This window comes from Crocodylus siamensis, chromosome 13, assembly GCF_052110815.1.
Source record: "Crocodylus siamensis isolate JL-2025a chromosome 13, ASM5211081v1, whole genome shotgun sequence".
Classification (NCBI taxonomy): domain Eukaryota; kingdom Metazoa; phylum Chordata; order Crocodylia; family Crocodylidae; genus Crocodylus; species Crocodylus siamensis.
Window position 1 is genome coordinate 9,878,139 of NC_143407.1, and position 13,674 is coordinate 9,891,812.

General features: G+C 51.2%; 1 protein-coding gene and 1 long non-coding RNA gene across 4 annotated transcripts in view; one reads left to right on the forward strand and one right to left on the reverse strand.

Annotated features, from left to right (window-relative positions):
• Positions 1-13,674, forward strand: part of LOC149853869 (uncharacterized) — a 64,087-nt gene that overhangs the window by 41,674 nt on the left and 8,739 nt on the right. The gene's annotated exons all lie outside the window — the stretch shown is intronic.
• On the reverse strand, positions 2,193-9,391 carry CDKN1A (cyclin dependent kinase inhibitor 1A). 2 transcript variants are annotated; one of them, XM_090026202.1, is made up of 3 exons: positions 9,263-9,391; positions 4,946-5,359; positions 2,193-4,007 (listed from the first exon to the last, which is right to left on the reverse strand). In XM_090026202.1, the coding sequence occupies exons 1-3, from the start codon at positions 9,315-9,317 to the stop codon at positions 3,958-3,960; spliced, it is 519 nt and encodes a 172-aa protein (XP_089882328.1). In that variant the 5' UTR covers positions 9,318-9,391; the 3' UTR covers positions 2,193-3,957. The 2 variants fall into 2 exon arrangements, with proteins under 2 accessions (XP_089882328.1, XP_089882329.1); XM_090026203.1 differs by lacking the exon at positions 9,263-9,391 and adding an exon at positions 8,302-8,716.

The window sequence follows — 13,674 nt, forward strand, 5'->3', positions numbered from 1 at the left end:
GGAGCGGCCATCACTGGAGGGGTTGGCCAGATTGACATAAGAAGCAAGATTAGAAAGGCTAAATCTGTAGAGCTTGGCTCAGCCGCAGCAAAGGGATAGCACAATAACACTGGAAATATCTGCAGGGTGTTAACACCTCCAGGGAGGCATAGAGGTCTAGATTAACAAAGGCAAGGCTCCTGGCTCAGGAGATGCAAGACTTGGTCCTTTACTCCCTTGGAAGCTAGGGAAAGCACCACAGCATTTCTTGGGTGAAAAGGCCCAAGCTATTTTAGAGCAGCAGAGAAAGGGACTTGATGGGTAAGTCAGCTGCAGTCCAGCATAGCTCCACAAGTCACATCTAACAACTGAACCATTCCCAAATGGCCCTGATTGGGAACCCATTCACAGTGTGTGAAGTGCTGCGACTCCCAACACCAGGGGGGTAAGAGCCAGCATGCTTCTCAGCCAGTGAGTGTGGGAAGTGCTTGCACCTATGGCTTTGGGGGTCCTAGGGGATGGGTGGCCTTGGGTTGGGGGCCTTTTCACTTCTGTGTTCTAGTCTCTCCTAAATGTGAGTTCAATAAACTTGAATAGCCCACAAATGACTGAAGCTTGTAGTGTGCTTCACTGCTCTGGGGGGAAAGGGGAAGAATGCTTAGATCCAGGCTGTTGGGTTCCTTGGAGCTGGGGAAGGCACGGGGGACTGGAGTCCAGTAGGGAGTGAGGACACAGCTGGTTGTTAGTGAACAAGCAAGAGAAACAGAGAGATTGGGGTACCAGAGCTGGGTACCACAGCAGGTAATTGCCGCGGAGTGTCAAGGGGAGCGGGGCGCCCAAAAGGAACAATGCAGTATGGGATGGACATGCCTGGAGGACCAACCAGAGCAGGGTCCTAGAACATGGGGCATTCACACCTAACAAGTGAGCCAGTTAAAAAAGTATATTACTTGATTTTCCAGGTGTACTTCTGAACCATTCCTGGTAGCTGTAGCCATTTAAATAGGCTTGTAGGTTGGCCCAGTTCCAGTTTAAACTGTTCTAAGTGGTGGTCCTGTCTGCGCCCTAATGCAAGGGGGGCCAAGCAACCCCCCAGTGGCACAGCGTGTGGCATAGGGAGTCAGGTAGCAGAAAGCAGAGCAGAAGACTAGACAAACGGGATGAGACTGGCAACCAAGGAAGGGGCAAGGCCATCATGTAGCACACTTGTCAAAGAGGTTGGTCTATGCTGCCCCAACCTATGTTGATTTACATGAATGTAAGGGCTGCAAAAGCAGATCCATTTGTGTGAAAGGACACGAGTGGTCAGAGGGTTTTGCTCCAGAGAAATAAGGGTGCAGACAGAAGTGCAGCTCTCCACTGTAACTGAAAACCCTTTGTGGGAGTTACAACATTCCCCCCCAGACCAAACAGAAACTCACTCCTGGTTCTAGGGGGAGGGGAATCTAGCTGCCAGGCTGCAGGCTGCTTCCCCTAGCAATGCCCCCCACCCCCAGCCTGTGCTGTGTTCAGAATGGGAGGGGGAAGGGAGCAGAGGGAGCTCTTCTAAGGGGTCCCCACCTCAGGGGGGCTCCAGGACACCTGTCCCACCCTCCAGCACCAGCTGAAAAAAACCCAGACTGAACTCCCTCTGTTTCCTTTTCCCCTGCTCCATTCTCAAAACCGTGAGAGGTTGGCAGGCTGCACAGACACAAGTTATAGAAGAAGCTCGGTTTTGAAACACTCACGCAATGAGGGGGTGAGGTTTCTGATCGGCCATTTTTGAAGCAGTCTGCAACCATACACTTGTGTTTGGTCACGGCTATAGAGCACTTTATGTGGCCAGATAAGGCAAAAATTGCCTGCATCTAAGTGTCATCTTGCAGCCTCCAGATGTGTGCAACCAAGTCAGCCGTGGAAGACTGAGTTGGGGGGAGGAAAGTGGGGGTGCAAGTGTGACATGGCTGCAGTATACTCAGAGAGTGGCACAATGCAGCTTCCAATAAGAGTCCCTCCCATCTCTAAACACATTTTCTTTGCAACCCTCCCCTGAAAGGGCAGTGCCCATTCCATTTGGGGATTGGGTTAATGATGTATAGGGTAAAGTAGCAACAGAATGCGTAGCAGAGCAAGAAACCCAAGTGTTAAGGGCATGTGGAAATCCAGAAATAAAAATGCATTACTTCCACTAATAAAGGCGTGGAAGCTTATGTTCAACAGAAGACATGAAACAGTTTCAGTTATACACCAAGATGTTTTTAATTCATAAGTTATATTTTAAACCATCTTTTCTAGTTGATTTTGCAATTTATTCGTAAATAAGATCCTATTAGTGCTAAGAGTTTGCCAGCATTACTCTGACACCAAAGTGCATTAAAGATGAGAAGTGGACAAGACTGAGTCCATCCAAGGCAGGGGCTTGCTTTGTCTATGTTCAGCAGTCCAAGGTCAGTAGGATGAGATAAAAGTATCTCAGGATTTCTGACAAGGCTTCAGACCAAATCTCTAACAAAAGCATATGCACAGATGGTCCTGTCCAACACCTGAAGATACCCAGTAGCATAAACTGGATTTTTTTTTCCCAGTTCCAGTTAGACCAGCTAAAGCCAAGTGGTTGTGCTACAGCAAGCCACAACATCACCCTGCTTTCCACTGGAGGAGTTGCTCTGCTTCTATTATGGAAGTCCAGCCTAGCTACTGGGAAACTATATCCTCTGTAGAGCATGTTCTGGGTCAGCCTGTGCTAGAAGCCACTTAGATGTAGCATTAGTGTGTGGGGGAGAGGGGGAGGAAATTATGAAAAGCAAGCCTTCAGGGCCCATTCTGATCTCATACAAGTGTGGAAAGACCAAAGCAGTACATTAGCCTGTTAAAAGGCAAGATGGACCAGCATGCTTGGTGCTGCCTGCCAAGTGGACTCCTCCACCCCTGTCCAGGCTTCCTGCACAACTCACAAAACACTTGCCACTAATACAGAAACAAGACACACTTTAGAGCTACATGATAATTCTCTTGTTAAGTTCAGTTCGGTGTGGAAGTAGTCTGAATGAGGAACAGCACCCGACCTGAGTTACAGGGGAGATGCTAGGAGTCTCTTCCCCATGATGCTCCACCCCAAACTGATTTCAGATCAGCAAGTCAGTGCAGCAGTGGTGTTTGCTGCATAGCCCATGGCCTCTCTTTCCTCCTCAACAGACTATTCTTTTCCTTCTAAGAGCGGTAACCTCCACTGGACTGACACACTGCCACCAAGGCAGACACAGTGCATGCATGGCTTTCTCCTTCCAGTGCAAGTTCAATGCATGTGAAGCTGCTCCACAGCAGTGAGGCTTAATGAGGAGACACAAATAAATGGCTCTAAAGTTGATCCCATGAGCTAGAAGCTGTTGCTCCTTTTAAAGTGAGGTACAGCTACCTAAAGATGAAGATCCCTCTCCACCTTCTTTTTGCATCCTGGGCTCAAGGAAGTGGGCAGGAGGAGAGGGAAGAAGGTGGTTCCAGGAGCTTGAGACTCACGTTCTAGGTGGGAATACTTTCATCTGTCCCTTGTACCCTTTGCTGCACTCCTTATACCATCACACCAGCCTCTGGGGCCCACTCTTCAGCCTCTGTCATCCCCTCTTTTCCACAGTCCCAAGAACTTAACCAAGCATAGTCCAAGTCTAGTTACAATACACATTGCACATGGGTGGGTCACTAGGTACCCAGAACTAAATCATAAATAGGGCACTATAAACACTATACCACTTAAACACACAGATCAAGGAAGAAGCTTATACAGTACAGAGAGAGGATGGAAGCCAAGGCCCATGGGCAGCTTCAGGAAAGTCCCCACACAGATTCAGTCCAACATGAAAGGCAACTCCTCCATGTTCTTTTACAGAGGAGGCTTTTCACAGGGCAACACAGCTCCATTAAAATGTTAGGTGGGGGAAAAAAAAACAGATCCCAGTGATGGTGCCCAAGACAAAGGCACAGACAGTAGCGTTCATTCTGAGCTCAGGGATTTGGCTTGCTGGATGAGATCTTCCGCTTTGAACTGTAGAAATCTACAGGGGAGAAAAAAAGTGGAGACTATTGTATTAATTCTCATTTGATGCAGTTTCAAATCTCAGTCTCATCAAATAAAAGTCGCCTAGAGAAACATTAGGAGCAAGTGTCTGAATTGAAGTACAGCAAGGGTGAGCAGGAGTCCTGCTTCAAGTCATCAGGAAGATCTCAACCGTGTAGAGCAGGATGTCCAGGGTAGGTACAGCTTCACTGGGCAAGAGTGCAGCACTGGGAGCAAGGTCTGGCTCTTGGAGTATCCTGTGCTGCAGCAATAGGAAATTGAAGAGGTCACATTTCCCTCAAGGGGCTGACCCCAGAATCTAAGAGCCATGGTTTTGGCCAGGCAAGACTGACCATCTCCCTGCACACCTACATGACAGGTGTTGTGGGACATTTGGATCAAGATCACTTTGACCCCTGCTGCAGAAACCCATCCCAGTATTAGTCCTTTGTGCCACATTAGGGCTGTCTTCCCCAACTTCACCAAGAGGGAAAGCAGTAGGGGCATCTCGCCTTCCCATGCTCCCACTCCCACCTTGAGGAAGGGAAACTCCAGGGGTTTCTAACCCTCTTCCCTTTCTCAGGTACCGCAGGGAGGGAAGAGTCATCCCACTGCTTGCCTGAAACCAAGGGGAGCAGGGCCCTCCTGCATTCCTGGATTCTCATGCAAGGATGGAGCTGCTTCATGGGAGGGAAGGGAGCTAAACCCATTTCCTTCAGCAGCCCCCACTGGCTGCTCTTTCCCACAGGGCAGGCAAGTTGATCCAGAGCTGCTGCCCTGCCTGGGGAAGACTCCTGAGTGGTCATGAACTTTGCTCCAGCTCCCACAACTCAGAAAGTGCGAAATAAGTAACGCCAACTGTGGCCATTGACGCACCCCTTGCAGGATACTCAGTGGGGTACTCTTATTCAAAAATCACAAGCATCACAGCCTTACCTTTAATGGTGGTCTGTGTGCGTTTCACACGCCTTGGAGAGCTGGCCCGATTAGCCTCAGAGCCCTGTTGTATGGTTTCACCCGAGAAGGGCCGATTAAGGAGATCTTTTGTGGGAATCTTGAGGGTGGAAGTGGTCCAACTCTCCTCTCCAGAGACTTTGGAGTGGCTGCAGAGGTACTCGGAAGACACGTCTGGGAACAGGACCCTCTCCCACTGGAAGGCACCTTCCAGCGGCGTTTCAGTTTCAAAGTCAAAATTCCACTTGTGCTGGGCTTCTTCCAGGCTTTTCCTCATCGAGTCCTGAAAGTCGCTCTGGAGCTGCTCATGATCCACTGGGCCAAAGAGGTTTCTGCAGATCTTCCTGCTGCAGGGGGTCTGCCGGAGGTTGCTCTGTGACAGAGGCATGTTCCCAGCTGAAGGAAAAGGAAGGAGTGCTGTTACAGCAGAAAGCAACATCATACAGATGGACCACAGTTACTGCCTCCTTGTTCCAAGGGGCTGGGGGCTGCCTTGAGCTCCCCGTGCTTGGCTACCTGCTAATATAATCCATAGGAGAGTATCTGGTCCACGTGAAGGCCAAGTCTCCCAGAAGCAAGAGGTACTCCTGGTGCTCACCTGGGAGAATGCTAAAGGTCTTGGCTGCAAGCCCTGTTTTCAGACAAGTGTAGTCAGTTAGACCAACACCGAGTTATTGGTTCATGCCACACTTCTGGCAAGTCTCATCAGCCACCTCTGCCTTATTCCAACAGGAGGCATGGAGTTGCCTCCATCCCAGCCAGTGGAAGGGGCCTGGGAATTAAGTCCCATGGACTGACTGAGCAGTGATTGAACACAGCTTCCGGCCTCCCTCAAAATTGAGATCATAAAAATCCAGAATTGAATCTCAAAATTCATACAAGACTTTTGTCAGCAGATGAGGCAACAGGAAACTTTAGCAGGATTTCTTAAACTCAAGAACCAGACCTCAGTGGCAAGGAAGCTTTGAAGCAAGCTGCAGAGGACAAGCTGCAAGCTTTTCCACGTTGTTAACCTGTTTATCTGTAATAAGCTGTTGGGCAACTACTGACAAAACCTCCATGTGCAGATAGTGGCAATGAGGAACCAGCCTTATAATCCAGAAGCAGGACCCGGACTTCAGGGAAAGTCAAAGCAGCAGCTCTGCCACAGGGGTATAATTTTCCCCTTTCCCTTCCTATGGGCATGCATGGGGTTAATGGCCTCCCTTTGCAGCCTGCAGGTGCTCAAGGAGACTCCTTTGCCTGAGGGCAAGAATTATCTGTACATACAGCATCTGGCACAGCGAGACCTTAAGATTATTCTCATAGGCTTGATGGAAAGGTGTGCCAAGTATCTGGTTACACCAGGGGCAGGCAACTATTTTTGAGGGAGGGCAGTTTGCTGAGTTTTGGTAAGCCATTGAGGGCTGCATGACAGGCAGCCCAGGGCAGATTAATATTAGTTTTCCAAGTTTTTTTTGGTTGTTTTTTTCAGGGGCCCCACAGGCTGGATAGAATCGCCTGGTGGGTTGCATCCAGCCCCCAGGCCACGTTTTGCCCACCCCTGGGTTATACGCATTACTTACCACGGGAATCAGACATGCTAAAGAACACATACCAAGTACATGTCCATGACCAGAAAGAGCTCAAGTCAAATCTCTAAGCAAAAGGGTCTGTGGCCAGCTCTGCAACCCTTACACCCCCGTCACAAAAGAGCCACAAGCTTCCCACATTATTCAATCCCAAGTACCCTGGGAGTTTACACAGGCCCACGTCCAAAGGGCACATCCAGCTTGCACATCTTCACCCTTGACCATTAGTGGTCCAATTGCCACTAGCGTATTGATCCAACCCATCCTGTTCCTGCCTTTCAGCCCCAACTGGAGAAGTTCAGATTAAAAATAGAACTGAAACTTCATATCTCCCGGCCGCTCACACCCTTGTGAACAGCTTCAGGGAATGACATCATGGTGAGTCAGGCAAGTTTCAGCATGTCCAAACAAGCACTGGCAGGTAACTAGGGCTTAGGACAAGTTTGAACTTGATGCTTATAAAAGCAAACAAGATTCCTCCTCCCCTCCAGACAGGCAGAACCGAGCCATACAAGCGCCCAATCCCTAGGTGCCGAACACTGTGTACCTCCCACCGATTTCGACACTAGTGGCAGCTCCTCAGGCAGCGATCTGGCACAACTAGATGTTTAGAGACTCGATGCCTTGTCTTTCCAACACCATCACATGATGGCGGAAGCTACCGAGCGCTAAGGACACCGAGCTGGATGCTCTTCAGTATTAGAACAAGGACATTTAAGTTTCCTTCCTTTTGTCGGACAAGCCTGCAGCTGATGCACGTTATCAGCTGGCCCCAAGGAAGCGCACGGAGCCAAATCTGGTGCACTTCTCTTAAGAAAACCAGCCAAGCATATGACCAGCTCTGCTCACTACAAGCACTGGCAGGGAATAGTCCTGTTCCTACACTTAGCAAGATTTCAGCAGGACAAGAGCAGCATGCTCCATTCAGTTCAAAAGCAAGCCAGCTCGATGATCCTCGGCAGTCATCCCCGCTCCCCCAGTCCTCACCACCCGTCCCCCTCCAGGCAGCCTCTTCTCTCCCTTGCACCAAGCCGGGAAAGAAGACAGTCCTGGTCTGCGCCAGCGAAGCCCACCGCAGCGAGGAGACCGCAAGGAAGCTTTGCAGCTCACCTGGCTGCGTCTCCTTAGCCTGGGACACCCCAGTCGTGCAAGCGTGCCACTTCCAGGCAAGGTGTGCATGGGAGGTGGCAGCTTTACATTCATGAGTCAGTCCGTAGCCCGCGATCTTCGCAGATAGAGGAGGTTCATGGGGCAGGCAGGGCAGGGCAGGGCAGGGAGCAGAAAGCAGAGCAGCAGGGGAGAGGGGATCAGAGCAGCACTTGGGGAAGGACAGGGCTAGTTTTTAGGGTTTTTTAAACCAGGAAGGTCCCCCCTAACCCTAACCCAAACCCAAACCCCTGCTTCGGCCAAAGCGGCCACTTCAGTGCGGCTCCTCGCCCAGCAGGTGGAGCCCGTGCTCAACCCGCGCTCTCACGACGTCATCCCGGGGCTCCTCCGCCGTCACCTGCCCCGCGGGGTGATGTCACGGGGCGCCCCGCGGAATGAGGCCCGCGGCCAGGGGCGTCAGCCCGACATCACAGCGGGGCCCTGCGTCACCACACCGGCGGAGCGGAGCGGTCCGCGCCCGGCCCCGGCCCCGGCCCCGGCCCCGGCCCCCCGCGGCTGCGGCAGGCAGGCAGGCAGCGCCCGGGGCCGGGGTCGTGCCCGTGCCCGTGCCCGTGCCCGTGCCCGCCGCCCCGAGCCGGCAGCCGCTCCCAGCGCGCTCACCTCGCCCTCGCCCTCGCCCTCGTCCTCGCCCGCGCCCGCGCCCCCGCTCCGGCCCCGCTGCCGCCGCGGACTGCCGGCGCCCGGCGCCGCCGCCGTATATGTACAGCGAGGGCGGGCCCAGGCCGGCCCCGCCCGGGGCTGTGTCGGGGCATGCCCCGCCGCCCGGACAGCCGGCTCCCGGCACAGCGCCGCGCCGGGCCGCTCGCGGAGGGAGGCGAGCCAGCGCCGGGGCAGCGAGGGGCTTGCTCGTTAATGCGCCCTGATGACTGCACGCTTAGTTCCGTGCGTGTCTAATGACGTCTTACCGACACGCCCGGTAGTGCCGGCGCGCTTTCTGTGCTGCGTTTGGTGCGGTGCTGACTGCCGCCGCCGCGCGGGAGGCGTTCCCTCGCCGCCAGGCCACTACTGCGCCGTGTCACTAGCCGGGATCCTGGTTTCCCCCGAGTTGCGAAAAAAGAAATCCCCAATTTTCTGTTTAAAAAAGTTAAACCCACAAGCCACGTTTTTTCCGCGATTGACACCAAACGCCATTGATACAGAGATGTATGTTTCGCGGTGTTGCGTTGGAATCGTGCAAAAAGGGGGATTTGGGGGTTACTTTTTTTTAAACTGAAAATTAGGGAGGGGGAGGTTCAACGGGAGAATCCCTGGTTATTAGGCGAATGCACAGTCAGCGTCTCGCATGCACGCGCCCAACCTGAGGGGCCGGTCGCAGGGAGAAGCCTGGTGCCGCCCGCCTTGCCGGGGTCGTCTGATCCCCGCGGTCTTTCCGGGGGCTGGACCCGGTGATCTTTAAGGTCCCTTCCAGCCCCGACCCTCCATGAAACCACAAGGGACCCCCCAGAAACACTTGGCATTACCAGCCTCGAAGGCACACGGCTGTTGCCAAGAAGTCTTTCACTACCTACGTGCTGTTTAGAAAAGGCACCCAAATAAAATCAAGAGCACAGGCTGATCGGACCTGGTGACGTCTTCCACTGGCGCGGGGCCGGTGAAAGCCACGTCTCCTTTACCATGGCACAGCACACCTGGGGACCTCTTTGCCAGGAGATGCTGCGGCAGACCAGAGCAGAGCAGAGCAGTCGACAAGGCAGTTCGTCGTCTCCGCAGAGGGTGGGAAGTCCCACAGCTGGAAGGAAAAGCTGAGAAACGATGGGTCATCTCCAGAGGTATGAGCCGACCAGAGCAGCTAGGCAGGGGGTTTCCCTCTGAGTACGTGACTGCACTGTTGAGGACTGGAGAGGTTTTTTTCACTCATGACTCCAGAATCGAATGCCGGCCTGCGCCACAGACGGGCTGGGCTGCTGGCTGGGGGATCCCACGGCTCTGAGCCAGCCAGACGGGTCTCCTGCTCCCGCGGGACACCAGCTGGGAGCTGCTGCTTTCAGTAGAAGGCGGAAATCTGCCCAACCCCACGCCGTGCGGGCGCCCCTGCTTCTTGTGTTTAATAACCTCACAAATCCTATTCCGCGACCTGTTCCTTCTCCGATTCTGCGGAGTTCACCCCTGGCACAGGGCCCCGTGGAAAACAGCTCCCTTGTTATGCCTGGCCCTCGCACGGCCCAACAGAGCGGGGATGAGCGTGCGGCAGAGGGCACGCATTCTGCGGTGTGCTAATTCGATGCTGCATGGTGCCAGTGAACGCTTCCGGATGAAGGGAGTCAGCAGCACTTGGGTGCGCGTGAACGCATTGCAAGGGAGGACTCTTGGAGCTCAGTGTTGCAGCTGCCAGATAACAGGGTCAGATTTCCCAACGAACTCGGCACTCGCAACTGAGACCGCATCTTCAGGGGTATTCAGACAGCCTTGGCCCTGGAGAGGACGCAGTTGGCTGCCGAGCAGCTTTGCTTCCTAACGTGCCCGGCTCACTGTGGGGCTGTGCTGCTCTCCCTGCCAGCCACTGTGGAAGGGGTTCAAACCTAAAGCGTTTCTGTTTGTCCAGCGTATTGATGCCCTTTACTTCAGTAGCTCCCATTTCTTTTTATAACAAAAAATACCCATGCTGTGAAACCACTGGCAGAGTCCCATTAAATTTGAACTTAGGGCCTTGGCTGACAGAAGCAAAGGCTTTTAACTCTAAGCTACCCAGCTCATGGGAACTTGTTACCTGCTTCTCTGCTGGTATTTGTGGGCACGCTTTCCTGAGTTTATATATAGACAGGCCATTCAGAGGGGCAGAGGTGCCCTATTTTTGCTGTTTGGATGCAGTCACAACTCTAATTTGGCTTTCTCTTGAAATGTTACCATAATCCTCTTACTAACTGATGTTCTTACCATCCAACCCCCCCGTCATCAGTGTGATTATATGTGAAGCTCAGCTTTCTTTTAAAAGAGAGTTTCCCATTATCAAAATTGGTGGGGTGAGAAGCTTGGAAACACAATCCAGAAACAATTAAAAAAAACCCCCGCTTTTATTACTAAGATTTTGAAGTTTGTTTAATGAATGCGATTCTGAGGAGTTTCTAATACCTGAGTTTTGACTTCTTACTGCTGCCAATGTTGTACATGCCCGCTGGATAAAAAAGCAATCTCTACTCTTGAAACCTTTTCACTTACACTCTGTTTATTAGCTCAGAACTTAGTTTCAGCACATATATTTGGCCTCCAGCTGATAACGTGATTGGAGTCACTCCAGATCTGTATGCAAATAAATATGCCTGACACTTAATTATACCAAGTAGTATCTGTTGCACCAGTAAGTCTGAGTCACTTATGCCTCAGCGGCGAGGCTGCGCTCAACTCATACTAGCCAGAGAGACAGTCGTCTCCAGGACAAGTCCAAACATATTTCCTCTAAATCTCAGTTTTGTTCCTTTCCAAGGATTTGGCTATTTGTCATTTGTGACAGGCTCAGAAGCATTCATCATGAGTGGATGGGAATTCCAGTAACACTGAACGGTCAACTAGTGTGCATGTGACGCCGGCGGGAGGGTTAGGGAGGAAGGACTAGTTCAGAGCCTATAAAGTTAAAGCGCGGGATTCAAACACCTTAAGTTTCAGGCGGATTTAAGGCTCTTTGTTCAACCTGCCTATGAGAGGAAAGCTGGAATGTGCATGTGAATCTCTTACTGCTTTACATCTGGGCAAAGTGAGCATCCCAAATTGCAGTTGGAAGGCCAGACTCTCAGCTGATGCAGATCAGGGTGGCTCAGTTTAGGGCAGTGCTCCTAAAGCAGAATGATCTGCCCCTTAGCTGCTGATGAATGACGACACCTGGGGAAAGCAGACACAATCACACCCTATAGATAGGCTCCCACCTGGGCTGCAGCAACAGCCATTTCTCCAATGCACACATCCTACGTTTGAACATTGCAGGGCTGATTTTTTTTTTAAACCTTCAATTCATCATGAATATGCTGGCACCATCTGGCCAGCACTGAGTGTAAAACTCAAACCATCCTCCAATCCCCTTGCAAGGAAACCTCCATCAGTGGGGTTTCACATGTGAGCAAGAACGGCAGCCTGGGGCTCTCATGTAGCAGCAGAGACTAGGAAAGGAGGAAAAGGACACAGCTTTTAGCAAGCTTTCCTTGCCAGAGTTTGCTAAGAGGGTGTGAGAGCCTGTCAGATCGGGACAGTGTTTGACGTGCACTTTGCACAGGTAGAAAGGGCTGTGCAAGGGACAAACCATGATTATTCAGCAAGATTATGAGCATTAGAAACTCTGTACAACAAGCTTAAGATTGCCAAAGATTTTTTTTTTTTTTAATCTCTAATGAGCTCATGAAAAAAAAAAAAAGTAGCAAACGTGAACGCTCTTAATGAAACTCTCATGCTCCAGCAAAAGTCTAAATGAATCCAGTGTTCAGCTGAATGGCGCTTATATCTGAGCACAGGCTGTTTTCCCATCAACTCTTTGAAGTGCCCTATTAAGTGATTTTATACTAATAGGATTTTCCCAGGAAAGAAAGACAAGAATGACAAAACGCTGAATGCTTGATTAACTCTGCCCCTAAAAGAACTTGGATCGTGTTAATTGACTCTTTCCCTGCCATATTCAGGCATTGTTTGCTCCATTTATGAAGGGCACGGTTGATGAGACTCTGGGCCCAGCAGAGTGTAAAGAGAATCCTGCCAAGCACAAATGGTTGGATGAAGCATTCTTTAAAACACGGCCTTTGGGTTACTGGAAATATTGCTGGATCCCGGGAGCCCAGAGCATGAATTGTTTGTTTCATTCACTCCCCTGCGCTCATTTTCATCTGCGGTTGTTGTTGGTGGGCTAGTTTATAGTCATTAACATAATTGCTTCGGGAACTTTCCATGAGCAGCTTGTGGGGCTTTTTTGGGGCTGGCAGAAAAGAGCCTCATTATTGCAGCATGGTGAAACAAGGCAGGTGGAAGTGAGAGCCAATATTTTATTTCCTGATCCCTGTCGCTCTAGTCAGAGAGGAACTTGTGACTATGCAAAAGGCACTGCATCTGCCGAGGGTGTGGCTCGGCGCAGTCGCAGGTTTGTCGATCCTTTGGCCTCCAGGTCATTACCTGTGCTTATCGGATCCAGGCAGGGCAGGTGCTCTGCACCCCGGGCTCTCACTGGGCTCAAGAGGCAGGCACTCAGGAAACTAGGTCTTAAAGCACTGTTGTGAAGCTGGTGCCTCATCCCAGGGTTTGCTCATTGTTTTAAATGGACTGACTCCTAATGAACTCAAGCGTAAGTGAAGAAGGGTCTGGCTCCCAGTCATAGGAAGAGTTCTGCTGTTTGCAAGTCAAAGCGGTGCATCCACTGAAAGACAACAAACGTTTCCTAGAGGGGCTAGATTTCCAGCTATTTAGTTCATTAGTTAGTACTTAGCAGGGTTTTCCAAAGTGCCTGAGCTGGTTTGACATCTCTAAGTGAGAGTCAATGGAGCTGGCTGCCAAACCTGCTTAGGCCCTTTTGTAAATCCAGTCTCTAATCGCCCACACCACATTTGAACTGACAACCTAGTGACAAGGGTACACTTCCTCTTTTGGCTTCAGAGAGAAGAAATCCAGTCCCATCATCCGTCACACATTAAAGAAGTAAACCCCACCTGCTGTACCTCGCCTACATAAGGAAATACATAGGCTCGATACTTTTGGGGCCACTCTGCCCCCATTACTACCCACATAGGATCAGAATAGTAGAGCTGGAATGGACCTCAAGAGGTCATCTAGTCAAGGCAGGATCATCTCTGACTAATCAACCCAGTCAAGCATTTGTACAACCTACTCTTAAAAATATCCAGGGATAGAGAGAGTCCACAACTTCCCTGGGTAGCCTATTACGATGCTTAACCACCCTCTGAGTGAGAGAGTTCTTCCCAATATCCAACTTAAATTTCCATGCTGCAATTTAAGTCTTGGTCCTTGACCTCGTGCAGCCTCAGAGGATAGTCCAGTACTACTTTA

Excerpts from the sequence above, each read along its gene's own strand:
- CDKN1A (XM_090026202.1), bottom strand. The coding sequence starts at position 9,317 with ATGGTAAAGGAGACGTGGCTTTCACCGGCCCCGCGCCAGTGGAAGACG. Across the intron at positions 5,360-9,262 it reads CCAGTGGAAGACGTCACCAG|CTGGGAACATGCCTCTGTCA; the intron begins GTCCGATCAGCC and ends CTTTTCCTTCAG. Across the intron at positions 4,008-4,945 it reads CACACAGACCACCATTAAAG|ATTTCTACAGTTCAAAGCGG; the intron begins GTAAGGCTGTGA and ends TCTCCCCTGTAG.